The sequence below is a fragment of the Hippoglossus stenolepis genome, chromosome 10 (assembly GCF_022539355.2).
Source record: "Hippoglossus stenolepis isolate QCI-W04-F060 chromosome 10, HSTE1.2, whole genome shotgun sequence".
In the NCBI taxonomy this organism is placed as follows: domain Eukaryota; kingdom Metazoa; phylum Chordata; class Actinopteri; order Pleuronectiformes; family Pleuronectidae; genus Hippoglossus; species Hippoglossus stenolepis.
Window position 1 is genome coordinate 10,578,781 of NC_061492.1, and position 26,121 is coordinate 10,604,901.

The 26,121-nt window shown below is 43.3% G+C and overlaps 2 protein-coding genes and 1 long non-coding RNA gene across 4 annotated transcripts in view; 1 reads left to right on the top strand and 2 right to left on the bottom strand.

Annotated features, from left to right (window-relative positions):
* rcan3 (regulator of calcineurin 3) overlaps nt 1-26,121 on the top strand; it is a 46,962-nt gene that overhangs the window by 12,614 nt on the left and 8,227 nt on the right. Inside the window, exon 1 of one of the 2 annotated variants that reach the window (XM_035168950.2) lies at nt 8,383-8,691. The exons of the other annotated variant lie outside the window; for it this stretch is intronic. Coding sequence (XP_035024841.1) covers nt 8,605-8,691 — 87 coding nt within the window. The 5' untranslated portion in view covers nt 8,383-8,604. Of the gene's footprint in view, nt 1-8,382; nt 8,692-26,121 lie in introns of those variants that run through there. 2 annotated transcript variants of the gene reach the window in all.
* LOC118116954 (homeodomain-interacting protein kinase 3) lies at nt 710-2,593 on the bottom strand. Its single transcript, XM_035168948.2, has 7 exons — nt 2,408-2,593; nt 2,097-2,278; nt 1,874-1,997; nt 1,658-1,777; nt 1,467-1,559; nt 1,190-1,359; nt 710-1,066 (listed from the first exon to the last, which is right to left on the bottom strand). The coding sequence occupies exons 1-7, from the start codon at nt 2,549-2,551 to the stop codon at nt 745-747; spliced, it is 1,155 nt and encodes a 384-aa protein (XP_035024839.2). The 5' UTR covers nt 2,552-2,593; the 3' UTR covers nt 710-744.
* LOC118116956 lies at nt 19,010-19,658 on the bottom strand. The gene is made up of 2 exons (XR_004697714.2): nt 19,294-19,658; nt 19,010-19,193 (listed from the first exon to the last, which is right to left on the bottom strand). It is a non-coding gene; the product is annotated as an uncharacterized LOC118116956 (long non-coding RNA).

Consider the following 26,121-nt stretch of genomic DNA (forward strand, 5'->3'; position numbering starts at 1 on the left):
TGGTCGATGCTACGATACAGATCTGAATGCGCCTGAATGCATCCTGAGATCCCGTCACTCAAACCACATTTGGAGGTGATCTGGGATGCATGTGACCCAGTCTACCTCCTGAACCACAACTGCACACAAAATGTGTCAATACGTTTCCGCATGTAATTCGGCATTAGCTACTGCTACTAGAACGCTATGGATAATTAATAACAAGTGGTATTGACCATGTTGTCTTGGCCAACAGCTCAACGATGCAACTTCTTACATGCATAGGAGATGAGTCATTATTCGAGCAATCTGTGACAATTCTGCCACCAACAACCAAAGGTTTCTGTTTACACCTGCATGTGTAGTGTACATGAGCGGTCATGTGATATGCGTTTTCAGGAGTGTTAGTATAGAGCATGTTGGCTCTGTATCAGTTTTAATCCTGGTCCATAATGACGCTCACTCAGGCCAGAATTCTTAGTTGATTTCGTGAAATGATGGTCGTCTGAGGCACTGAACTGAAATACAATCGATACATTTTATTTACAAACTGTAACAGAGAAAAAATGTATTAAACTGAAACAATTTTTTTTAAATGTATCAACAGTATTAAAAATCATCAATCATCAATCAAGTATTAAAATGTAGTCAAATGTAGTTAAAAAATATTACATAATAAAAAAAAATATTAAAATGTAGGAATAAAGTATCAATAATGTTAAACCGTATGTCAAAATATAAAAACACCAATAAATAAATAATGATTCAGTCCTCCACATTTGGGCGGAAGCAGCTTGAGATGCTTGAGAAGAATCTTCTAATTCGCCTCAGCAGTTTTCTCCTGCCGCCTGTGGCTGCAGCGGTGACGTATACCACGTCATCTGAACCCCAGGGGACTGCGTCACAGATGTTATTGAATCCAAAGGAGCAGGTGGTAGGTATGGAGTTGAGAGCCACATCTGAAAGCAAGCAGACATCGTCCATGGAGCCAGAGGGTTCTGAGCCAGTGTATCCACTATCTGGGGCTGCAAAGTGGACCCTGTCCTCAGTTGGACAGACCCTCATTGCTGTTTTGGAGGTGGTCAGGCTGGATGAGATAAGACAATCAATTACTGTAGTAAATCGGTCAATGTCAATTAATTAAAGCCATCAGTCCATGCAACCTAATGTGTTTTTTAGTTCCAGTGTGAAACGACACGTGGTCACTTACTAGTCTCGGCTGTCGACGTCCTCTCTCAGGTGGCTCATGGAAATGAAGGGCTGCTGCAGAGCTTCAACAGGAGAGATCCTCTCATCCCCGTCAAGATGCAGCAACCCTTCTAACAGAGACACAAATGCCACGCGGTCTTCCATCTCAATGGCCTCCAATTCTGGATAGATCTAGATTTGAAGACAGGTTTCAGGTCAGATGATCCAGCTCCCAATTGACAGATAAATAACTGGTACAGATCCAGTCTTTACTGTACAACACGTCAGAGAGTACTCACATGAATCAGGCCGCTCAGAGAGTCCGGAAGCTTGAGAAAGCTGTCACGTTTCTTTTGTCTCATGTTGTTAGCGACAGTAAATTCTTCTGCCGTCTGAAGGAACCAAAGGAAAAAAAAGATGAGAACAGGGCAGTATGGTTTCAAAATGCTCCAGTAAAATTCTCAGACAAAGAAGAACATGGCTACTCTACCATCAGTCTCCATGATGAACCATCTTCGGCCTCCTCTTCAATGAAGAACAGATGGCTGTACATGCCAGCACAGAGCAGGGGGTCCCCCGGCTGGCCCAGCACGTCAACCAAGGTCTTCATCTGCAGACAGAATGCACGTTATGAGAATCACATCCACTTACATTGTCTATGAATATGAAAAACAAATCAAAATATATATGGTTAGATGATACATACCATTTGATATTGGCAGTGTACGTGCAACAGGTTTTCAGCCAGGTACAGGAACGCCAGTATGCACCCGACCCCCCACACATCGATGGCCTCGGTGAATGGGAGGCCAAGGCAAATTTCTGGAGCCCTGAGAAGGAAAGACAAGAGCCAAAGATGAAAAATCCGTTGGAACGTTTTCAGAGCAGAGAAAATGTGGCTAAACAGATACTGTGCAGGATGAACTCACCTATACCCACATGGCTGGATCTCCATCCCCAGCTCGGCTTGGGACGCCGTCATAGCGCAGCCGAAGTCAATCAACTTCACCCTGAGCGGCTGGTCCTGCATGTTAACAAGCATGACATTGTCCGGTTTGATGTCCGTGTGCAGTATGCCAAGACCTTTCAGGGCATCCAAGGCAACCAAGAGCTGCAGGGACAAAAAGAAGAAAAACATTTTGAATTTTTTCCCCGTGTGCTGTGGTTGGGTGTCAGGTTTTAGGGCTCCCTTAAAAAAAAAGAGTATTGGTTTCATATTGCATTGATCGCGGCTACATACCTGCTTGGCAATTGGACGGATCTCATGTAGAGGAAGGGGCTCCCACTCTCGCTGCTCTAGCAGGTCGTAGAGACTCCTGTCCAGCATCTCAAACACCAAGCAGGTCTGTTCCATGTGTTGGAATTGTTCAAAGAACTTGACCATGTTGGTGCAATCTGAATTCAGCCGATTGATGACTTTCAAAATGGCAACCTGGAGAGAAAAGAGGAGGCATGATAAGACAAGACTATAAACATTTTGTGATCAGTTACATTTTCTGCTGGAGCAGGCAAAACCTGAGCACAGGAACATAATCAAAAACTTCAGTCATCTACCTCATGCTCAGTGTTCTGGGCGAAGCCTGTGTCCTTCTTCAGGATTTTCACAGCCACCTTCTGTTTGGTCCTGAGGTTTAAGGACTTCGCGATTTTGCCATAGTGGCCCTCCCCTATAAAATACAGCACTGAATATGAGGAAGAGCTGCTGTTTAGCGTCTCTCCGGCCTGAACTTCAGGGGCTGTCAGTTCAACTGTGGAGAGAGATGGTGGAAACAAAATATGTGACGTGGGTGTATTCAGTGTGAGAGATTCATTCAGTCAACGCAATATGAACAAACGCACAACTGAACCAGGAGTCACGTCTCTGCATTTCTGCGGCTGTCATTCTAAGACCAAGTGAAGACTAAAAATATTACCAATATTGGGTGGATTTCTTTTGTGTTTAAATTATTTATGTTTTCATTAAACAGATCAGACAAGATCATGTTGATGGTGTGTTGAACAGCTAGTAAACACATCATTGGCCTCAAGTTACAGATGCTGGTATTGTATAGCATACAATGAGTTATCCTTTCTTGGAAATAAAGCCAGTGCAGAAGGCGACACACAGCAGCTCTGTTGTGTGTTACTGTGCATTTAAAGGGATAGTTCACCCAAAAATGCAAAATTCAATCATTATCTACTTATCACTACGCCGATGGAGGGGGTGGGTGGGTGTTTGAGTCCACAAAAAACTCATGGAGTTTCAGGGGTAAACAGCGCTGCAGCCAAATCGAATACAATTGAAGTAACTGGTGACTCCTTCTTCAGACGTAATAAAACAAAGGAAAACATATATAAATGCCTCCATACTGCTTGTGTGTTGTCACATTCAAATTTGACACCAAACAGTGTCATTTACACCATGTTTTTGCCTAAATATCCTGTGATATCCTCCTTGGAGCCGCATTCACGTTGGTATGTACACACCAGAAACATGCACACACTACACACAAGCGCTCGCTCAAGGCCACACGCAGGGGACCACATTAGCATAGCTACATCCGATAGCATTGCTACATCAGCTAGATTGCTATATCTGCTAGCATCGCTACATCAGCTAGCAATGTCATATAAGCTAGCTTCGCTACATCAGCTACTTCCGATAGTGGACTCTTTGGCTTCAAACACGGTGTAAATGACGCTGTTTTGAGTCGATTATGAATGTCGGGGCTTCTGGACACTTGGATGGCACCACAGGAGCAGTATGGAGGCATGTTAGGTTTTTTTCTGTTGTTTTATTACGTCTGAGGAAGGAGACTCTTAAGTGTTTTGTGGACTCAAAAACTTCACCCACCCCTCCATCAGCATAGTAGTGAGTAGATAATAATTGAATTTTAATTTAGGTGGGGTCCACACTGTGTTTTCACAGCAGATACGTTCAGCTTCATCTTGGCTTTCTCTGTGTTTGGTCTGAGTTTCACCTGAGGCAGCAGAGGAATCTCCTGAATTATCCCACGATGGCATTATTTAAGGTCAACTATTTGCAGTTCAATAAAATGTGGCTGAGAAGGCTGAGAATCGATCTCCGGACTTTGTGCGTCACCCTCCAACTGCAAATGGTGGAATAAACAGTGTCCATCAAAGCTCTGCCTTTATACCCTGACAACATGGTCATCTCTTTTTTGTCTTTGAAGTCTTTGAAGTCTTCCATCTTAGAACATCAATTAAAAACATAAAAGAGCAACATTTTTTAAATATATAGAATCAAATATTTCTCTCTCTCTCTCTCTCTCTCTCTCTCTCTCTCTCTCTCTCTCTCTCTCTCTCTCTAAGAACATACTTTCACATATTTCTACTTGGGGTTTTTTTTTTGCTATTTCCCTTATGTTTAACTTCAAAGCTGAAATATATTCTTAATACAGTTGTATTTTTGTCATGTGCTGTACGGTTGTGTGTGGTACCGTTGTGCATTAACATTCAAGTGTGTATGGTGAGCGTGTGTGTGTCAGCCCACCGTGATGATCCACTGCCCTGATTCCCTCCCTCTTGCTCCTCTGCAGAGCTCTTCTTCAGAATACAAATTCAGCTCGTCAGTGAGTCTGAGACACGCCGTCTCAACCTTTTGAGCATCTCTGCTGCCGCTCGGCCTCCTCCCCTCCTCATCTCTTATAGAGTACATCGTGCACCTGAGAGACCCTGTGATAACTGTATTTCCATTATTCCATTAACCGTGTGCCTTTTCTGTCAATGCATATGCAGTATAACTTTTTCTTCTTGCAGGCACATCAAGAGGTAGCTTAAAAAAAGATCAGACGAAAGATTTACATTTCTTAAATTTTAGGATTTAACCAAATCTGATTTGCATGTAATGATGCATTTACAGGTTTGACTGTAAAATCCCAAGGTGTTCTCAGACCCTTGGAACCCACAGTATTTAATTTACATAACTAATTTATACAACATACTGCATTACATGTTGTAAGTGTATAAGTTTATTCTGGAAATTAGATGTCCACCATTCGAATAAGAAATGGCATTATTATTATGGATGGATGTTGTTATTATCTCTTCCATAGCATCATTTGAAAACTCATAATCATCTAGCTTTAGTTCGAAATGATCAGCCTCTCCTAGTCTCATTTCAAATGTATAAAAAAATGTGTTTGAGCTTCATATTTTCCTGCGAGGAGTTTGGTTCAAGGCGTGCCAACTGAGATCTGAGAGAAGGAATTGTGAATGAGGAGAAGAGAATTCAGAATGAGGAGGAGGAGGAGGAGCAGAGCTGCAGAATCAGGCCAGAGAGGAAGAAAAGTGCTTCATCATCCTCAGCCTTCCATCGTACTTATCAGCAGTGACAAAATGGATCAGAGGAGTGCATCAGCACTGTTCCTTGAAATCCAAAAACACTTAAGCATACATTCAGACGGTAAAATTGCCCACATGTAGGTCGTTTTGGTCAAGTTTACATTGTACTACGATGGATTTATGCATTGATTTTAGCTATTTCAACCATGTATCCATTATTTTTGCTCTATCAGTTTTTTATTCACATGAGAATACCATCAGTTTGTGTAACAAGCACTTAGTTTATATGTGTGCACCCACCTATGTAGGGACCATAGAATAAAAAGTGAATACTGCACCACTGGCATCAAACCAGATTTTTGTTGGTCAAAAGCACAACGACTTTCTGCTGCCTCAGGTTAACAATGCACCTGACCACACATCATATTAAGACCAACAAACTCATGGACGCTCAGCTGGTAGCAAGCGCTTTTGCTGTTGGTTGATGGGGACGCTTGACAGGGAAATGACAACTGTGTCAGTCTAAAACTAGCAAAGACACTTTTTGTGCCAGGTGCAGCATAGGGCCAGTGACTGTATATAAAGATGGACAAAGTGTCTGGAGGCTGAAGGTTTGACCAATCGCGAGTCAGTCTCAGCTGTTAATCATGATATGTCAGTCTATTGATCGGGCCTCAAAAGTGTGGTTGAATACAAATAGTGTGGCTTTAAGAACCCTGGTCCAAATCTCTGTATGCCAGTGAAGCATCTGCTCAGCTAGAGCAAGACAGTGAATCCCTGCACATCTTCTGTTGATACAAGGCTTTGTAAATAGGGGCAAGTGGAAAGAGACAAGGCATAAATAAAAGATCACAACCTTTGGCAAGCTGAGACTACATTAGAGCTCAGAAAACAGAGCAGATTCAAAGAAAAAGTCAACCCAGGCGCTCAGCTTCATCACTCCGCAGCTTGTGATTAATGAGCAGCGGGGCTGATTTTGAAAATATATCAAAACCTGTCTAGTAACATCTTCTGCTCCTACTACTGTGACTCGAACGAATAAAGCGGATTCACTCCCGGCTGACGAGGCTGTTCAGGCTCAGACCAACATGTGACAGTGTCTGATTTGTGGCGTTTTTGGCATTTCGAGACAAATTGTTCCAGACTGGATGACTGACTGGGTACCGTCTGCTGGAAGAATGTCACAGTCATCCTCACACGTCTTTCTCATGTTCTCCGTCTGCACCTCGTGGACAATGCTCTACAAGCGGACATAAATAGCCCTCACTGCCTAGAGCCTAAATATTAATGGCTTATAGGGGACTTAGCTGTCTCGGCCGGCATGGCAATTATTATTATGAAACAGAGGGTGGAAGAGAAAGAGGGGGATGATCTCAGTGATGGAAAGAAGACTCTGTTTGTTAGGATATTATGCAACAGTTGATGTTTGTGGAAATTTAATTAAATGACTGAAGTACTTTGATAGTGTACGAGAAAAGGAGCAGTGGCAGCAGCAGTATGGGTACTGGGTTAATCTCAAATCGAGTCGCCACAAAAGTTCTTTTCAAGTTTCGATATCCGACTCTTGCCGGGATCAACAAGGCATCGGCCCCGAAGACTCTAATGTCCAAATGATAGTGTCTATTAATTCTCTGCATCTGTTAACAGCAAGCAGGGAGTTGACGCATCAGTGTGAGCGGCCGCCACATAACCATGTTGTTTGTCATACTCCTAAGCCCACGACGCCACAGACCATCTCAAGCAAAGGCAGCGTTAACTCCAGAGCTTTCAGCTGACAAACTCTGTTATGCAATTATGACATGACAGGGGAAAAAGTGTTGGAGTTGCTTTCAGTGAGCAGCGTGGCTTTGACGCACAGTGCTGTCATTTGAGTTCAAGTTCAGCACAAAGCAGTATTCGATGGTATTTGGTCACAGCTCAGACATTTCGTAGCTCCTGTGATTTTATATCATTAGTAAACTGAAGCTCTTAATCTTACAGGCTGCTTGTGTTTTTCTTCAAATTTGGACTCAAAGATGAACTCATTACATTTGGTAGTAAAAGGTCAAGGTCCCCGTAACCTTGCAAAACCCTTTTTTGTCTTGTGAACACATTATTTTAAGAAAACCCAGAGAGAACCCTTTCAGATTTGGCACAAATGTTCCCTTAGACTCACAGATGAACTGATTAGATTTGGGTGGTAAAAGGTCAAAGGTCAGGGTGGATATTTTGACCAGTGGTCACTTGAACTGATTAGATTTCAGTCATCAAAGGTATCATTGCTCTCACATGAGAAAAAGGATATATGAAGACTGAAACTACGTTGGCGGAGTCATACCAACGCAGGGAGGCAGTTCTATAATACTGTAACAAATGTTTATCAGGGTGTTTAAGGTTCATTGTAATGTTTCACACTTCATACTATGAACATTAAAATTGTCTCTGCATCTCTGAAATCCAGCGCCCATATTAAGAAACACTATAAGCACATTTATTATAGAGCTTTTACATAATATTTTAATTAAGCCCATATTATGTTAACAAAAACACTTGTTACGATGTCCAACCCCTGTTGTTGTGTCCAGTGTATAAACACATCATCCGGCTGTCTGTTGGCATACAGGGGTTTCAGTCGTGGTGACACTGAGGCAGATCTTACCTAGTGAACCGTGTTCATTTACGTCATTTTTCAAATTGCTTGTGCCACATCTTTAATTCCTGCCGCAGCAGCAGCAGCAGCAGCTCTGTGGAAAATAAAACATCACTACAATACAAGAGAAAGCGGAATAAACCGGACCCGTGAATTCTGCAGTGCCCCCTCTGCATGGTTCGTCAACCGCTGTAGTGGCGTAAAACACCGACGAACGTGAGGATGGTGATGACGTCAATGTGGAGCCGGTGGAGGGAGAGGGAGGGAGGGAGAGGGAGGATGGGTGAGGGAGAGAGAGAGAGAGAGTGAGTTGGTGCTGCAGCATCACTGTGAGCAGCGCGTCAGTGCAGAGACGAGTCCAGCAGCGAACTCTCACCGCGGAGTTTAACAACCACAGCTCAGCTCCGGACTTTACCTCCAGTTCCTTCAGCAAGAACAGAGACGCTCTCTCTCTCTTTCTTTCTTTCCGAGGAAGAGAAAGACTTTTTACTCGTTTTCTTCTCCTCCTTCAACCACGAAAGGGAATGCCATCGATAAATATGAAACTGGAGATGGTGACCATCATCGCCTGCGAGGTGGACATCGAGGTGTTTACATCGGACAAAATGCAGGTACGGTTTTACGCACGTGGATTGTGCGCGCCCGTTGTGCAGCGGTTTTGCGCTCAGGACTCTCTGCATGCTGCCCTGTACATGTGCATATGTCCTGGTGACGTTTAATGCAGCTCTCTCTCTCTCTCTCTCTCTCTCTCTCTCTCTCTCTCTCTCTCTCTCTCTCTCTGTGGAGAGGATTTTTATCAATGGGAGCCGCGGATTGCACGCGCACTGACAATGATTGACGTTGGATGAATTTTAGAAATGACTACACAATGCAAGAAAGGGGCACACACACACAAACACACACACATTCATATATACCCACGTGGAATGCGCTTAATGCACCAATTGTTGTATCATTATGTAAGTTGTTCTTTATATCGCGAGGTCTTGGAGATGACGCGCAGGTTGGATGCGATGAGGGTGTGATGGAGTGAATTGTCCATTCAAGGCACATGCAGGGGAAAAGAGAAGTGAGGCAGTGTTTAGACGCAGTGTTGGTCAGAGCCTCCTCTCCTCCCTCTGCTCTCACCTCATCCCGTCCAAACTGCAGGAACATTGGATCAGATGGGAAGAAGAGACAGGGGGAGAAAAAGTACCCAATCATCTAATTCATGCTCAGAAACGAAATAGGGCTCTGGGGGTTTGTTATGAAGCAGTGAGAGTAACTATTGTGATTTTTAAAGGCTGCCATTACGCACAAAAACACACATCCACACCCACTAGAGGGCAGAGCAGAGTCAAAAGCTTCCGACAATAATAAACATGGCGACGGTGGACGAGAGAAGAAAGAGACGCCAGAGTCTAACCCTAACCCACTGGCTTGAACTATATTGGCTACACTGCCCCTCCAAGATTTCCGGTGGTACTGCTCGGTTTTGTCTGTTAAGTTCGTATCCGTAAGATTTCAAAAGACGTGCACAAGTACAGACAAAGTTCTGTCCTTTTTTCCGTATCTAATGTCTTTACCCTCTTTAATATTGACTTTCGGTACGTTTAGGTCATTACAAACTCAGCCTAAACTCTCCCTACAGTGATATTTTATTGATTTGTCCTGAAGGCAGGTACGGGCATTTGATGTGCTGCCTATCAGTCACGGTGCAGGGAAGCAGTTGCACTTTGTATCCATTCAAAGTGAGCCGCGGGATCCCACCTTTGGCACCGAAACGTGCCAGTTTTGGGGCTTAAAAGGCCACACAGATGGTCTGCCAACGCTCCGCTCACCCTCTAAACCCTTTGGAAATTCCATGTCAGAATACATTCCCTCACCTGCTGGCTGCTCGTCTGATTTGACTCATCACCAGAGAGACACAGGAGCTGCACTAAACTGGGCGAGAGTGCAGCTCAGGAGGCCGGAACAGTTTGTGCAGTTGTATAAACGCACATCAGGTGCAGTCAGTGTACAGATGGCCGTACTCTTCTTCATCTGTGACACTTGCTCTTCGGTGTGGACGTACTCAGGTGGAATCAAAGCCAATGTCCACATTCTGCATTTCGAGGCCTGAAGCCTTCTGGTTTCCTCTTCCAGTTTGACCAATCACATTGGAGCAGGCTTTGGTGGGCCGCAGGTAAACACGCCACGTGGACAGCAAGTGAGGCGGAACACATCGACCGAAATGCATATCTACTTTTTTATTCATCTGCATTCATATGCTGATTGCTGTTAATAGAGATTAGCCAAAATATCATCTGGATCTAAAACGCCTACACAAAGCATCACTCCACTTCTTGTGTCTCACGTTGCTAGTGGGGCTGTACTAAGTGTGCGGGGAATGGAGGACGGAATCTTGGCCCAGTTATCCGCTGTTTGGACCAGAAGTAGCAAAATATTGGCTGTTGCCCCCAGAGGCTTTGAGTTTGGACAAAGGCTGAATTCTGCTTTCTCCTGCCAGCAAAAGAAGCAGTTGCAGGTTTTTGCCACCCAACCGTGTCACCCTCGTCCCCACGGCAACTTGGTCAGCCTTACGTGATCACTTTTTTTTTGCAACTCCATGTTTGCACAAACCTTACTCAAGCTGCCCAGGGGAATATGTGTGTGTGTGTATCTATCTTTTGTCTTGGATGGTGGGATTTTTGCACTTTAAGAACTGCATGTTACTGAAAAATATCGTCCACATGCGAACACACAATCAGTGTACTTCAGCCTCTGATCCACCCTGGGATGTGCGTACCTCCAGTGAGCCAGGCAGCTGCACCTCTCATTACAGTTTCCGTCCATTGCAGATCAGCCAAGGTGAAAAACGCTAATGTGTCACCCTGCAGTTGTCCTGTAATTATAGAATGACGGTTTCCTAATGAGTTGAGAGACACGTTGATCGTGCTGGGTTTCTGCTGAATAATTGTTCTGATTTTGACATATTGTGACCGTCTTTTCATTTACCACCCGGGACATGTGCTAGTGCTTGCATGTTGCGTTAGATGTCATTAATTTCAAAGTGAAAAACTTTTGTTAATGGAACCTGGCTCACGCTGTTGGATTAGCCGCCCTCTCCAGACAGACTTGACAAAGCCACGGGCAGGACAGCCTGATCAGTCTTCACCTGAGCCTCCTGTCGATCAGCTCTTATCTGTCCCCGGCTCCTACACTCTCCCAAACAAAAGGGGGTGTCTGTGCAAAATTAAAAGAGGCGACGGGGAAGGTGACTTTTGAATAGCACAAAAGAACACCAGTAATCCTGGTTTGTGTTTTCCTGAAAGCGACGGAGAGCACTGGGGGAGAAGAAGAAGAGGGGCAGATAAAAGCAAGGCATTGTGGGGGAGCAGCCTCTGGATTGAGCTCACCTCCCCGTCCACCTGGTTTTTTATTATCATTCAACAAGATCTGAGCTCGTCTGAGTCTCCTGTTTTTATTAATATCTCCAGATCTGAAGACGAGGAACAATAATCCGACTCCTGTTTTGCTGCAAAGCACTGAACTAATATGTGGATTGCTGCTATTAATAGAAATTTCACAGAGACATTGGGCTGTGGCAGTGGTGTTCGAATGGGCGGCATGAAGAAAATAAGCAAAATTGTGAGTTTCTTTTATTTAGAGGAGAGGCTTTGTGAAGTTTTGGAGGCACTGTTTTGACACGGTTGAGATGGCTGGCCCACGTCTTGGCTCAATCCCCGCTGGTTACATCATTAATGAGCCAAACACAGAGGCTGTTGTCGTAATAATGGGACAGTAGACTCTTTTTATTCCAAAGTGATCCAAAAACAAGAGGTACTATTGTGGTCGTGAGGTTTGGCGAAGCCGTAGATGTCGGTTGACGCTGTAGTACGTGCATGTTCATCACAACACTGCCACTACCTGGAAAAATCTACCGGCATCAGCAGATTATATCACAGGACACACGGTGAAGGTCACAGCACATTGGCAGGTGAACGTATTACCGAGCAGCGTTTGAGGCAAAGCATCACCGTTAACCTCACAGGCTGGAGGCAACGCTGGCATTTACATCTAATTTATATGTTCATTTGCATTATTTGCACCTTTAAATAGAGTAATGTATGAATAATTAATCATCCTGTCAACCTGCTCTTTCTCTTGATAAGTGCCCCTCTGGCTTCAGTCTGTCATTTTAATTACAGATGTTAGAATACCATTTTTCTCTTCCCACATATTTTAACAGCTGTATGCTACTAACCCTGTATGGAGGTGATGATTGGTGTCATTGTTGTCTGGCCTTGCTGAGACCGAATGTCATAAATCTTCTTTTATTATCTAGTTTGACAGTCATGACATAAAAGACATTTCAAATCAATAAATGTAGGAATACACAACAGAGATACTTTTGCTGAATCTCTCCCAGTAAAGCGGCTTCACAGGGCAACCAACCAACCCAGGGACAAGAAATGGTACTGAAGACCTCTCCCATGATCCTAAAACTGCTGTTTTGGAGCGACGAAGGAGGGATTTCCGTGAAAAGAAAAGGTTCAGCTTTTACCTGGGTGAAACTACTATACTTAAAGACGTTGTATCGTATCGGCACAAAGATTTGTATCCTCTCTGCCCGACCTGACATTTACGTCAAGTATATGAGGCATTTCCGATGCTGGTCTCAGAATAAATAGGATTTTACAAAGCATCTTATTTGTGAAGATTTGGCGTGAAAACTTTGACATTAAAATAAAGTCATTAGGACTTTTTACCACTTTCAATTTGTGAAACCTGTTACACAATCACAACAGAGGCAGCATTACAAGCCACGAAGGACAGACGACAATCAACTCAATCCTGCCCTCCCACACAAGGACGAGCATAGTAACACACAGTCACACACACACACACACACACACACAGTCACACACACAACAGTCACACACTCCAACCCCAACAGTGAGTCAGCGGACTCACAGACCCGTGAACACCTCTGTCAGCAAACACACACACACCGCTCCTCACCGAGGACGCCTGCAGAAGTTTCCATCCACCTGGGGTCTGTCCTCCTCTCTGCCTGTTTATCTCCCGCTTGTATCATATGTCTGTTCTCAGGCTTTATCATAACAGAAAGTACACATGTTTTGAGGAAGCAGGAGATATTTGATGAGTTATCTGCTATTTGTGGAGCTAATCTGGGCTGATTTGCTGACGTCGATGATGCTTTCATTCTTTCCCACAGTATTTCTTTTTGATATACAACCTTACATAACAAGTTGTCATTCCCTTTGTTTTGTGATTGGTTATTTTGAGCATCTAATCTGCAAAGTGAGGTTTCTAAACAACTGTTTGTTGCTTTATTATTTGGAGGAAGGACACGGCTTCATGCTCATCAAAAACAAATTAGATCTTAACATTAATGTGAACCCAGACTCGCATTTTTAAAAACGCTCCTGCGATGCACTCCGATCAGTTGTTGGGGTGAAGGCGAGAGGCAGAGGAGCAGAGGCAGGACAGACAGGATGGATGTCGACAGTGACTGTATCATGTTCTGTGCCGGTTGGAAACCAGATCTGCACCTTGGCAAGGTTGAGCGCTCCTGGGCCAGAGCAGTGGGCTCAGGTGTGCCTGCTCCCCCAGCCTGGGCACTATAGGCAGGTGGAGATGGGCAGCTCACTTTGGCCTGAAACCCTAGAGGAGAGCCGCGGCTCTGGTGTCAGCTAAAGGTTAGCGCTGTGTCCGTTAGGGTGACGTAGAACAAAAGGACCGTCTCCTGGGCGCGGTATCCGGTTACCATGTGGTGAACATGCCAAAAGTATGAAGCGATAAGATTAGAAGCAAAGAAAAAGGCCTCGGAGTGGAATGTACGGGCCCACAATGAAAAAGACTGAGAAACTGTGTCACACAATGATTGACCTTTGTGGCTGTAACATTATTTTGCGGTCAGAATTTCCAATGGGATTTCCAGCCCAACACAAACGACTCTGGAAAGACAAGGTGGTCCTTAAAATAGCAACGTCTAACCTATTACCTAAAGATAGACAGTGTGTCTGCCGCCTCCTGCAAGCTAAAGGTGAACTTTATTAATGTTTCGTAACAAAGCCTTTTCTAAGACCTACTATAGTGCTGAGACATTTATATGTACTGTTTATATATTATCTATGTAGGTCACATTTATATATTAATATTTCTCTATATACAGAAAATAATTGACGATTTGATCATTGATTAATCCATTTATGTTTGTCACTGGTTTCAACTTCTTAAAAAATTGATTTTCAGCTTTTACACATTTGTAAATCTCATGTGTCACAGTTAGTAAAATTACTCTGTCCCACTTCAGAATCAAATTATATTATTGTACAATTATTTTTGCATTTATGCAGTAATTTGAGTATCCTCATCAATATGTATCCTGAGTAAAGGTTGTGGTTTTAAACTCTTCTTTATGGGCAGAGTATGACATTATATCCATTTATATTGAACCTTTGTTACATTGCTATTGAGACAATCTATATTACCATTATTATTGATATTGTTATATTACCCAATCCTACTTTATATAGTGCATGGTACTTTGATATACAGTGTAATTATTTATCATAATCTGTTTGTTAAATATATTTAGTTTAATCTGAATATTAACTCTGAATATGCAAGGTAATGAAAGGTTTGAAATATGTGTGTTGTAGTAAAAAACATGCTAGAATGTTTCTTTCCAAAATGTAGGAGATAAGAAGTGCATAGTAATAGAAATACTCAAATAAAATACCTCAGAACCCGGTTACTTTCTAACACAACCATCCATGTTTCAATACTGAAGGACGACATGCGTCACATTTGCAAAGCTGTGCAGCCGTACTTCAGTTTCATAATACCTGAGCTTTTTGCTGCATCATTATCAAGGTGAAGCAGCGAAGGAGGAGGCAGGATGATGGAGCGTAAAGAAAAAGAGTTCATCTGTCCATATGCTGCAGTGGCATGAAGTAAGAGCTGTTTGTGTAGCATCTCTTAGCTGCCTTATGTAATGTGGACCTCTATGGATTAGCAGCCTGTGTGGACATACTTGCATGTTAGTGTGTGTGTGTGTGTGTGTGTGTGTGTGTGTGTGTGTGTGTGTGTGTGTGTGTGTGTGTGTGTGTGTGTGTGTGTGTGTGTGTGTGTGTGTGTGTGTGTGTGTGTGTGTGAGTTTGAACCGGCCTAAGTGCTGCTGACGAGGAAAAGCTTCTGCCTCAATAAAAAGCGTAATGACCACATTGGTGGTAATGAGATTAATGTGTCCTCACATACTGTAAACTGATTTCAGTCCCTGCCGTGGACTCGCTGTCCCAGAGGCAGCGCTGCAGCGCAGCAGCCGGCCCCCGTCAATACCGCTCCCCGCTCCAGGTATCGATCCCACTGTAATAACACTCGCCCCGTTCACGTCCGTCCCCCACCGGTGCCCATGCAGCCCGCACAGTGCAAACACAGCTATTTAATCATGAGTTGTTTTTGTTGTTTTGTAACAAGGAGGATTTGCTGCTATGCTGATGGTAACTGCTGCTTCGACAGAGGCTGTGATTACGTATGTGTCAGTGTTGGGTCACCACACACACACACACACACACACACACACACACACACACACACACACACACACACACACACACACACACACACACACACACACACACACACACACACACACACAGGCATACACACAACCTCAGAGTTTATCCAATGATATCGAGTCTCTGTTTTTCTTGTGGCCACACATCACCTCATCCAAGTGAGCAAGTTAACTGCAGGTTGGAGTCTTTCCTGCTGCTGAACTTGCAGCCTTAGTGTCAGGCCTGTGTGAGGATACCTGTCAAAATGATTGATATATTAACTCATTGCCGATTAAGATAAATATTAATACCAACTTGTGGCAACTTAAAACCTTAAGTGGTTCGTTTGTTCTGAAATTCAAGATGGGAGACAGTTGTTGGGAACTTGTCACTAGTTGATGAGTATAATATGTTTATCTAATGTATAAAACATTCCTGCTTCCTCAATACCTCTGCTAAGGAGGTTATGTTTTCGTCTCTGTTTGTTTGTTTGTTTGTTTTAAGCAGGATTACGCCAAAACTACTCAACCAATGAGTTTTTGCGAAGGGGAGGGCCCTGACCCGAGGAAGAACTCGTTCAATTCTGGCACGAGTTTTTGATTCCCTTTCTTTAACTTTGAGAAATAGGGCGTTATTCAACATTTTTGTCGATTTCTCCAATTATTTTATTGACATAGATGAAAAACATATGGGGGAATGGATTTAAATATATCTAAAATCGGGATCTAGTGAATTTAAATGTGGTTTCATAAGGGGGCTGTTTGTCTGGTAGGACTGAGGTAACAATGAAGGTCAATACAAAAAACACAATTCATATCATTACTTAGTTTTATTTGCTGGACCCTGTAAATTGGGGCCTTGTCTTAGCAGCAGCTGCTATTTCCTTCCATCTTTGTAATTCTTTACCATATGGTGCACCGGGGGCTAACGCTTCTTGCACGTTTTGAGTCTGGGGCTTGTTTTGAGCACTCAACTGTTCTCTGGTGGCTCTCGTCCTTTGACTCTCTCCATACTAATTGACATGTTTCTTGCATCGGTGGCAAAAGAGGTCAGTGGGGTTCGAGTGTGTTGTGGTGACCGATCTGCAGCATGTAATACTAAAGACAGTTTTCAGGTCCACGTCAGAATATTCACACCCAACCATCAAGGTGCGAGCTCTTTGTGTAGTTTCTTCTTGGCTGGTCGGAGTCCTTCTTCTGTTCGGAATGACCTCGTCCCACGTAACATTTCACTGTCCTCCGTAATTGTTTGTGTTGGCTTCAATGTTAATTTCCTGCCTGCATCCATCACATGGCGAAGAATGCAAAGTCCTGTCCAAAAGCAGTGCTGTAAATAGTGGGAGGTATGGCACAACAAAATAAGGGCATGGTATGAAATGATACACGTTTTTCTTTTGGCCACATGATATGTTTATATGCTCATATTGCACAGCCCTAGTACCCGTCTAGGTCCAGTACAGCTCTGACTGAAACCTGAATATAACAATCTCAGTTAAAGTGCTACAAAGCTGCAGCAGCAGAGGCTATAACCACCGTGAAACATGTGGATCGTGATGTGTGTTTGTGTAAAACAAGGCTGAAAACCTGAATGAGGTAATGGAAACATCTTCATATTTGGAGTATTTTCTTTACTTCAGACATTGTTCTTAGTAACGTTTAGCAGCTAAAAAAAGGTCTGCCGTGTTTTAAACACAATACGTTTTTCATGTCACTAGTAATCTCCGTAACTGCAGTGGAAAGTTGGCTCTGGTTTATGGAGCAGTAATGGAAACAATATGGAATGTGATAAGCAAAAATGTGCTGGAACAGACAGTGCATGCAGGTATTTTTCACCCGGTTCTCATCTGTTATCGCCACAATCTGCACGACGCGTTTGACCTCATTACACCGCTTCCAGTTTGACCCTTTAGGGAGGAACAGTAATTAAACACGATGGTCCACACAATAAAAGAAATGAATTTTCTTAATTATTCCAACAATGGTCTATTTTTAGTGTAATACTGTCCCTGACTCACCCAGAGGCTCCGTGGCCCAGATTGTTGGTTTTCACCCAAATCCCATTCAAGCACGAGGGTTTGGATTAGACTGTGCTAAAGCCAAGCACGTGTCAAACAGAAAGATGAGTGATTCAGCAGAGGAAAAAAAACAACAACAAAAAAACACTGAATAACCCGTTTTTACATCACAATTAGGTTCGGTTAATCTTTTCATTTTGTTCCCGAATACCAAATAGTGTCGTTTAACTTAGAACTGAACTAGATTGTGGATTACCGGCGTGGATTTTGGTGTCTGAAATAAACACGGTACAGGCTTGAATCAGAAACCAGATCAAAATAGAGAATTGTGGTTCTGTCAGTGAATTGAAATGTTTCAGATGCAGAACTTTACACAGACGAACCATGTTTGTAGATAATGCATCAGGACTGAGGCCAGTGGTGATTCTCATTAATCTGCTGGTCATTTTCTGGGTTAATCACTTAATCTTTCTTTACTTCACCAACAGATTTTCTGCTGAAGTTTTTAAAATGCGTGGTTTGCACAAACAATGGTCCATAAACCCAAAGATATTCAGTTTCCTCTAATAAAAGATCAAGATATTTACATACATGCCAAAACCTGTGAAATTCTGCAATTTTTTCCCTTGAAATGATAAAAAAATCTATAATTAATTTGTTTATGAATTGACCAACTCCTTGTTCCATCTCTATATCGAAAGTTTTTTTTTTAATCTCTATGTGCTGTTTCTCTCCACATTTGGCAAATGCCTGTTATTCTTGAATTCAAATTGGGACGATTTGTTCTTCTTGGTTTGAGTTTGCATTTTCCAGTCATGTGGACGATCAGAAGGAGGGAACATGTCAGCGAGTTTCACCAGTGACAGGGAACAAACAGCTGAATATGTCCCGTGTGAGGCTGTGAGCCTAATTTAACTCCTCAAACTGCCCAACGAGCCGACAAAGACCACGATGAGAGTCGACAGCATGTAGGAGCTTATCTGGAACATCGCAGTTCGGACACGAGTTGCCGAGGATTTATTCAGAATCTGGTCCTCAAGGGAAATCTTTAGCGCCCCTGAAGCTCGAGTCATGTTTATAAAGCTGCTCTCAGACATTCACTGAAGTTCGGACATTCAGGTTGGAAATTATCATGTTTTGGGGAATTTATCATACAGGAGTCATATCTAAAAAACAATGAAAATCTATAAACAACATATTGGCACATTGGTGTGGGATGTACGAGACACAGAGCTCCACCTCTCAATCGCTGCCTGCATCAGTGCACCAATTCTGACGTATATCATCACAACAAGCATGTGTATACACCAATGATACAACCTCTAATACACTAAGACACTGAACGATGAAGATAAACCACATAATGGGAATTTTTGCATCATTTATTGTACATTGTACAGAGGGGGAAATTATTGTTCCTTTTGGCAACACTAGGCCTTGTGATCTCGTCTGAACCGGACAATCTTCTGCTGCGTTCCTCATATGTGAAAGGCATGGTGTCTGTAATATAGGATGGTGTGTACCGTCAGTTGTCAGCAATGATCCCTGCCAGCTGAAGAAACACAACCCAGCCTTTACATAAGGAAAACACTTGAGTCACAGGCGTGTGTCACGCGGTTACACCTAATTCCGCCACTTAACTGATTCATTACCTGGAAGAGGTGTGAAGTAGACGCACTGCATTTCCTCCCTCCTGTCCTGTGCCTCTGCAGCGCTCTGTCACTCACACGCTGTTTATTTTTCTGCCCCCTGACTTTGCTCCAGATGAAATCATGTCGACATCACCCGCCAAAGCCCCCGCGCCTTCTCCCTAAGCCCGCTGATCTTTGTTCGGACGGTCGTGTTGTCAGGACCGCTCGCCGGCTCCGTGCGTGCCGCCTCTCCGGGTCGCTCGATTGTGTCGTGCCCGCAGTCATGTCCTGCTGTCTCTGTGATGACAGTCTTTCCATTACCGTCAGGAACATAACTGCCTCATTACCCAAGAGGCAATCTGCTAAAGGATAGCCCTGCAGCCACACCAGTGGAGTGGCTGCAGTTCACTGTCGAGCTTCACATTTCTACACATGGGAGTTTTATTGTGTTTACTTTGTCTCTTGGTTTATTTCCACATGATCAGCATAGTTGTGTACATAGTATAATAAAGAGCATAGGTCGATTACTTTGATAATAAAAATACTATTTGCAGTTCAACCACTGTAGTGTTTTCATGTACTGACTCATTAGCAGCTGCTCATTATCAGGAAGCAGGTCACCGTGCCATCAGCGGCGAATGCAAAACATCTCTAACACTTATAATTAATAGCTCCACCTCATCTTTGGAAATGAATCCGTCATTTTAATTTTCACCACTGTTGTTTCTCGTTCATAGCATTTGCTGTAAGTATGTAACCAACTGACAGATAGACAAGCTGCTTCCTGTTTACATCATCATGCACATGAACCTAAATGGTCAAGCGATATATATTTTCAGGTGTGTTACATGGATGAGGATTATTACTGATGCGGAGCTAAAAGGATCGCGTGGAGAGACATTGTTTTAGTTTTAAAATGGCATTTTGTTTTACTGCGGTTGTAGCCACTGTTACCACAGGTATGTTCTGAGCTACTGAAAGGACTTTGTGTACTGTAAAGTGTGGTGGCTGCAGGAAACAGTAAAAAGCAGGAGACAGAAAAAATCAAGGTGAAATTGCTCCATTTAAAACTTGGAATTTTTTTGGTGCAAAGCTGTGGAAACTGAAAACACAGTCGAAAAGATGCAACAAAAAAAAATATCTTGAGTATTTTCTTATTTCAGATAAATTAGCCAGCTGGCACAAGTATTACAATTATTTGAACCATGTTGCAAATTTGGGGAAACAGGCCCTCGGCGATCCGAGTTGTGCAACATCCGGACAGAGTAAAGCAACAGTCTGGGACAGCAGAGGAAGGGAATTCATCCTGTTGAGGTGCACCCTGGATGTTACGTAAAGGTGACACGGAGAAACATGCAGTCAGCAATAATGACCGCACTCGCCGTTTCAATCAAGTCGAGTTGTCGGCCATTTGAGAGCTGTGACTTAACACCTCCTCCTGTTCCCGGCCTCCGCCCCGAACACATCAGATTTCTGTTGTTGAGAAAACAAAACCTGTGAGTAAACTTTGACATGCCGCGGGAACATGAGGGTGAATTTAGAGCTGTGAATTATGTTTTTTTGTTACCTAGCTACTGCGTTGGAAACGAATCATATTTTCGTCCCGCTTCTACAATAGATGTTGTCTGCCTTGTTGAGATTGAAAAACAAGAACATGCTGTTCCCTTCTCCTCTCTCACCTGTTGTCCTACAGCCTCACTCACTCACTGCAAAGGCAGGAGAAGCAGGTGCTGGATCAAGCTGTGTGTGTGTGTGTGTGTGTGTGTGTGTGTGTGTGTGTGTGTGTGTGTGTGTGTGTGTGTGTGTGTGTGTGTGTGTGTGTGTGTGTGTGTGTGTGTGTGTGTGTGTGTGTGTGTGTGTGTGTGTGTGTGTGTGTGTGTGTGTGTGTGTGTGTGTGTGTGTGTGTGTGTGTTCCCAATAAACCCGTCTATATCTGCTGACAGTCAAACGGTCGTCCTTCAGCTGTGCTTGGATACTAATGGTGCTACCTGCCACATTATTTGACCATGCACACACGCCCTCTGTGCTTGTGTGTGTGTGTGAGAATGTGTGTGTGTGGGGAGGGGGTAAAATTGTGAACATGTCGTCCACATTGCACACATGCTCACTCACAAGTTTCACACACACACAAACAGAACAAAGGGAGTGGGTCACAGCAGGGAACGTTGCGATAGCAGATGAGCAGGCCGCTTTTCAGCCGTGTGTAATTCAACACCCCTCTCCTCTTCCTCGTCTCCCCCTTCCTCTTCGTCCTCTTGTTCGTTCAGGATGTCCGCTCATAAAGACCACATCAATAAGTGATCAGCACGCTCACTTGTTACTCGCCGATCAGCTGCGGGTGTATCAGCGTCAGTGTGTGCGGGGGTTAAAACAAACAGTACATGCTATTATGGAAAGTGATCCTGGAGCTTCCCACACTTCTCTGCTCATGCTGAAACATCAATATAGGAGTGTGTGTGTGTGTGTGTGTGTGTGTGTGTGTGTGTGTGTGTGTGTGTGTGTGTGTGTGTGTGTGTGTGTGTGTGTGTGTGTGTGAGTGTGAGTGAAAGATTACCGAAACAGTTATCACACATGGAGTTTGATGACACATGAGTCATGGTACCTGACTCATGGAAAATTCTCGGATTGAGTGGGCTCTGCAGAAAGGCCAAACAAGTGCTTTGTTGTCGTACTCAAGCTAATTGCAATTATAGGGCGGATAAGAATTATCTTGTCAAAGATGCTGATTTGTCCGTTCTGTGTGTGTCCCTACACACCCCCTGGCTCAGTTAAAGGGAAAGTAACAAAGTAACGCATTATTCCATTATTATATCAGCATTATTATTATGCCATTATTGTAATCAGCAACAGGGGGCGATGTTTCCCGCAGAATTCACTTCAGTTTCTGGGGGCATTTGTCCTGTGAACATGGACGCTGTACATCATCATGTACACCCAATGCACAGCGACAATGCCCGGCTCCTGAGGGCTGTTTGCTTGTTGCTTGTTGCGGCAACATAAGCTGCTTTCAGGCATATCTGAACTCTGCAGTCTCTGTGGACTTTGTCATGCCTGGCCTCTTTGTGTGGAGTCCATAGAAATCCAGTAGAAGACGATGTGAGAACACAGCAGGGGATCCTCTGCTGGATTCACCGCGGGCGATTGGGGGGGTTGATGACACTTCTACTAGCAACAGACGTAAAAAGAAAACAAAAACAAAAAAGAAAACAAATATCTCCCAGTGAAAAAGCGCAGACACACACGTAGAAGACACCGACGAAGATGTCTAGAGAGTTTGTGGTGATAGAAGCTGACAATGGTGTCTGTGTGTTAAGATAATCCCGTGATCTACGCAGAGGAGTTAATACGTCACTTCCTGTCTATGTCGGAATAATGCGGAGGATTCGTTGATGATTCGTTGCTGATGTGAAAGTGTCTTTGGCAGAGTACCTGCTCTGTAGACACAGGGAAAGTGGTATCTACCGATGTTGTGCTGACACCAAGCCGCTGACACTGTGAGAGAGAGAGAGAGAGAGAGAGAGAGAGAGAGAGAGAGAGAGCGGCATTGGGCAAAAAATGCAGCACACAGCTAAACTGACATCTTTAATGGTGTTATGAGAGGATATTTTGGATCATTATAAAATGGTGGCGGAACCATAGTCTGTACGTGAAGATGGACGACATGACTGCTCCCCAAAAGTGACGCCAAAGTATCTCACCGCCTGGTGGCTGGCTGAAGTACAGGTCGTAACTCCGCCTCCTCCATGTTAGTGGATGGGACATGGGCAAAATTATAAAGTCAAAAAGTGGGAGACAGTGGGAGACAATGGGGGGTGTATGTGCTTGTGCACGGGACAAGCGAAAAGAGAAAAGAAGACAGAGGGAAAGGGGGCAGTGAGAGTGAAAGATGGTAAATCGGGCACATGCTAATGAGCTAAAAGATTACCAGGAGAAGGAGGAGGCTAAAACAGAACAAAACAGAGATTGAATATTGGCGTTAACATTATAACAGGCGTCCAGGAACACAACTTCAAATGAAACGTAGTGTTGCTCCGTGTCCAGGTCTTATCAGGTCACTGAAACATGTTGTCGTGCTCACCTGAAAGCCTCTTATGAACAGTTTTGACACAGGCTGTGTCCTGGTTTCTCTGGCTTTGACAGGGGCTCAAAATATCGAGACAAAAAAAGGATTAAAACACGGAACAGGGTCGCAGAGGGCGACTCTTTCACCTCCTGAATAAAATATTTGACATATTGTTCTTTCTGCTGTTTATACCCAATTACAGGGAGGATTATATTTGGATAACTGCTGTTTTGCAGTCGGCTGTGTTGTCTGTGGGAATGACAGAATTAATTTTAAATGAGCACACTTAACACTTGGCTGTCCCTGTATTGTTGTGACATTCCCTCTCCCCTGGTTTTGTGGAGGATTTTGTATTCTAATTGTTAAACCAGTCTTCTCCTGTGAATGCATAAAAGGAGACATTTACACATTCCTGCCTTGACCTCTTTCCCAAGCTTCTGCTGTAGAATGCACCTTGTATGGTGAACTACAAACCGGACTAAAAATGGTATCATCGAGCCCGAAGGTGAAGTCAGCTCTGAATTGTAGCCAGCTACCCCGAGGCTTTTGGCGATGAAAGGCCAGATGTATTTCCAATGCGGAGAAAAACTGGAAATAAAGCATGGAGGGAACGAGATAGTGACATGAGTAAAGGTGTTTATCTGCAAATTCTTACATTGCAATATTTTTCCACAGTTTACAGCACAGGGCATCTGACCTGTGGTTCACAGCTTGCTGAATCAGTAAGAACTCTGCATGTGTCAGACAGGGGGATGATGTCCATCCTCTGTTTTAGAGCATGAACATTGTCTCATACTGACGATCGCCACAAATACTCAACTGTAGAGAAAAACACCTATTACCTCGGCCAAGGAGGTTCTGTTTTGGTTTTTGCTTTGTTACAGATTACATTACATCACATAAAAATGACTTGACAGAATAGAACGAAACTTGGTGGAACGATGTAGTGTGGGTGCATAAAGAACCCACTTCATACAAGATCCAAATCAGGGGGCAGATTCAGGATATTTGTTAACATTGGGAGATAAAGTGTTTTTTTACATTTTGACGGATTTTCTCAGAGAATAATTCTTGGATCTTGATTTAAAAGAAATGCATATTTAGGGAACAGATATCATTTTGTGCAGTTTGATTGAATTGAAGGAGACTGCATACCTTAGTGGAAGTATGAGTGCCATTCTAATTTATTACAGTTATTATCAATGATTGTAAATGTAGTGTATAGCATTCATTTACAAATTATTTTACAAATAATGCTCAAGGCTTTTAAAAGATATTTCATCATCTGTTTGGATTTGATTTCCTCAACAGTAGAAAATTTGATTTGTTTAAATAAAAGTGATTTAGATCATTAAACAGCTGTATTCTTATACTAGATCTTATTTTGAAGGACATTTAGTGTTTACTGTCCAGTCCTGACGTAAAATATAGCAGTGCAGAGTTTAAAGTTTGTGATGTATATAGAGTCGAGAGTAAAGCGTGTTTTTGACTACGATATGACTTTCACTCTTTCTAGAGGCATTGTTATGTCTGTGAAATTCCAACATCTTACATGTGCAATCCTCTTCACGCTGTATATAATATGTGTGTGTGTGTGTGTGTGTGTGTGTGTGTGTGTGTGTGTGTGTGTGTGTGTGTGTGTGTGTGTGTATAATATAATCTGTTTACACTGTGTATAGTATTGCAATGTTTACAATAGTTTACTTATTTATTGTTTAATTTGTATCCCCTTTGCTTCCTTAACACGGCACATTTCCCTGTAGTTTAACGTATCTTATGAGCACATCCAAATCATTTCCATAAAGTACAACACAAACCAAGTGTTGAAGTTAACAACTCTAAAAAGAGTTCTTGAATAACACAAATGTAGTGTTGAGACCCGATGTATACATGAGAGAGTATTTTAAGGATTCATCAGAAGGACACAGGACTGACAGGACACTCACTGCAATGTGCTGAGTTTACAGTTCACCGGGTTTCTTCCATCACTTTGCTGTCACTAGTCTCACATCCGACGTGCTGCCTGTACCTTCAGGTATCAGGCACCCTTCCTCTCCCGGTGAGAGGTGCTGTGTCAGCTGAACAAGGGATGTGTTGTGGGAGGATTTCACTTTTCGGTCTCCCGCTGCCTGCTCGAGAAATGAAAGTATATTCAGATATAGAAGGTGTCAGGCAGAAGTACAATGTGGGACTGATTTAACATTGATGACACTGACAGCATAAACTTCTCTCAGGATATATGAATAACATAAACATATATATCATGATTATGGATAAAATAAAAAGAATGAAATGAAGATAATAGGATAAGGGATACTGTGAAAGTGTGATCATGCTATAGTCGCAGGATGTAAACATGCATGGATCAAAAACCGAATCGATTATTTGACTGTACCCTTGGAAAGAACCTTTGAAACTTGCAGCAGTCAAATCAGGTCACGTCTTCCCTCTCTCCTGCCACTTCCAGCCAATCATCCATCATGATTCTTGAAAAGCAGCTTCATAGTCATGTTCCTGGCCGCGCTGGGAGATGGTCGGCAAGGAGACGAAGAATATAGCGCACCTGATTATTAAGAAAACATCTCTCCCGGCGGCCTGTTTCATTTTTCCTTCCACCCTCCTACTGAGCCGCTTGATTGAGTTCACAGCTGAGGAGGCCAATTTGTTGCCCACAGAGAGGGCCGACTGAAACACGTAGGAAATGTGGGAATATATCACATGGGTGCAGTTAAAAACAAAGTCTGATGCGTGCGGAGTAGAGAGGGCAGTGATCAGACACAGGGGAG